We start from the raw sequence: 982 nt of genomic DNA, 5'->3' as shown, positions 1-982 counted from the left end.
TTTTTTTTTTTTTTTTTTTAAATCAAAATAAAGATTAACACTGGCATAAAATGCAATCCATTTACCTTGAGGAGCTCTACAACTGTCTCTGCAAAACCAACCACATACATTGCTACTGCAACAGCATTAGCAAATGCAAAGATCAAACCTATCGCACCGCCAAATTCAGGTCCCAGGCTTCTGGAAATTAAATAATATGCTCCTCCTAAAATAAAAAATTAATGAATAACATTACTGAAGAATCTAAGATTGTAGATAAACCATACAGCCCTAAACATTCAAATGGATACAATGCCAATAGTATTAAAGTGCTTCTTAAATCGCTTTCTGTATGTTGCATCCTACATTTTAAGTAATACTAGAATTCTCTAGAGACTATACTTTTTCTTGTTTTAAATGGCTTCAATCTGGTGCCTTCTGCTACCACCCAGACATGAATTAAGATGAAGAAATGTACTGTCTGACAAGTTAAGCGCACAACTAAGTTTGAATTTTACAAGCTTTGGGGTAATAAAATTAAAAAATATTATATATTTGGCTTGGCAGTTTTGCAAGCACTATAAATAAAACTTTTAATCCCAATTAGCATTCTATTAGTTTACCAGGGTTTGGTCAAAACTGTGTAGATAAAGGCAAAACACAAAAAACACACACACAACTATAGAATTTTCACCCCCTGCTGTTTTTCAATTAAATCCTTCTTTTTACAACAGGGTGTGTTAAATACACTCACTAAAAGATCTCTCTTGGACCTTCCTAGAACAATTGTTCCCTAAAAAGAACCTTCACCATGACCAAACTAAGGAAAATATGCCAGTAAGTGGGACTGAAATTTGTTTGAGAAGTTCTGAAAATCCCAAAAACCAAGATCGAGGCAAGAAAAAGACAAACTAGAGGAAAGACTTAGAAAGCACAGCAGGAAGACCAGATTTCCAAGAAAAAATGATAATTCTTGAGTAGAAATTAAAAACAAAAAAAAAAA

General features: G+C 33.0%; 1 protein-coding gene across 1 annotated transcript in view; it reads right to left on the bottom strand.

Moving 5' to 3' along the window:
- SLC12A2 (solute carrier family 12 member 2) overlaps nt 1-982 on the bottom strand; it is a 131,932-nt gene that overhangs the window by 77,586 nt on the left and 53,364 nt on the right. The window contains exon 6 of the mRNA XM_019518176.1: nt 66-205. Within this exon, the coding sequence (XP_019373721.1) occupies nt 66-205 (140 nt within the window). The remainder of the gene's footprint in view (nt 1-65; nt 206-982) is intronic.

Source organism: Gavialis gangeticus, unplaced genomic scaffold (genome assembly GCF_001723915.1).
Source record: "Gavialis gangeticus isolate Ggan-Ray unplaced genomic scaffold, GavGan_comp1, whole genome shotgun sequence".
NCBI lineage: Eukaryota > Metazoa > Chordata > Crocodylia > Gavialidae > Gavialis > Gavialis gangeticus.
The sequence above is the reverse complement of the archived record's forward strand: the minus strand, read 5'-3'. Positions and strand labels throughout refer to the sequence as shown.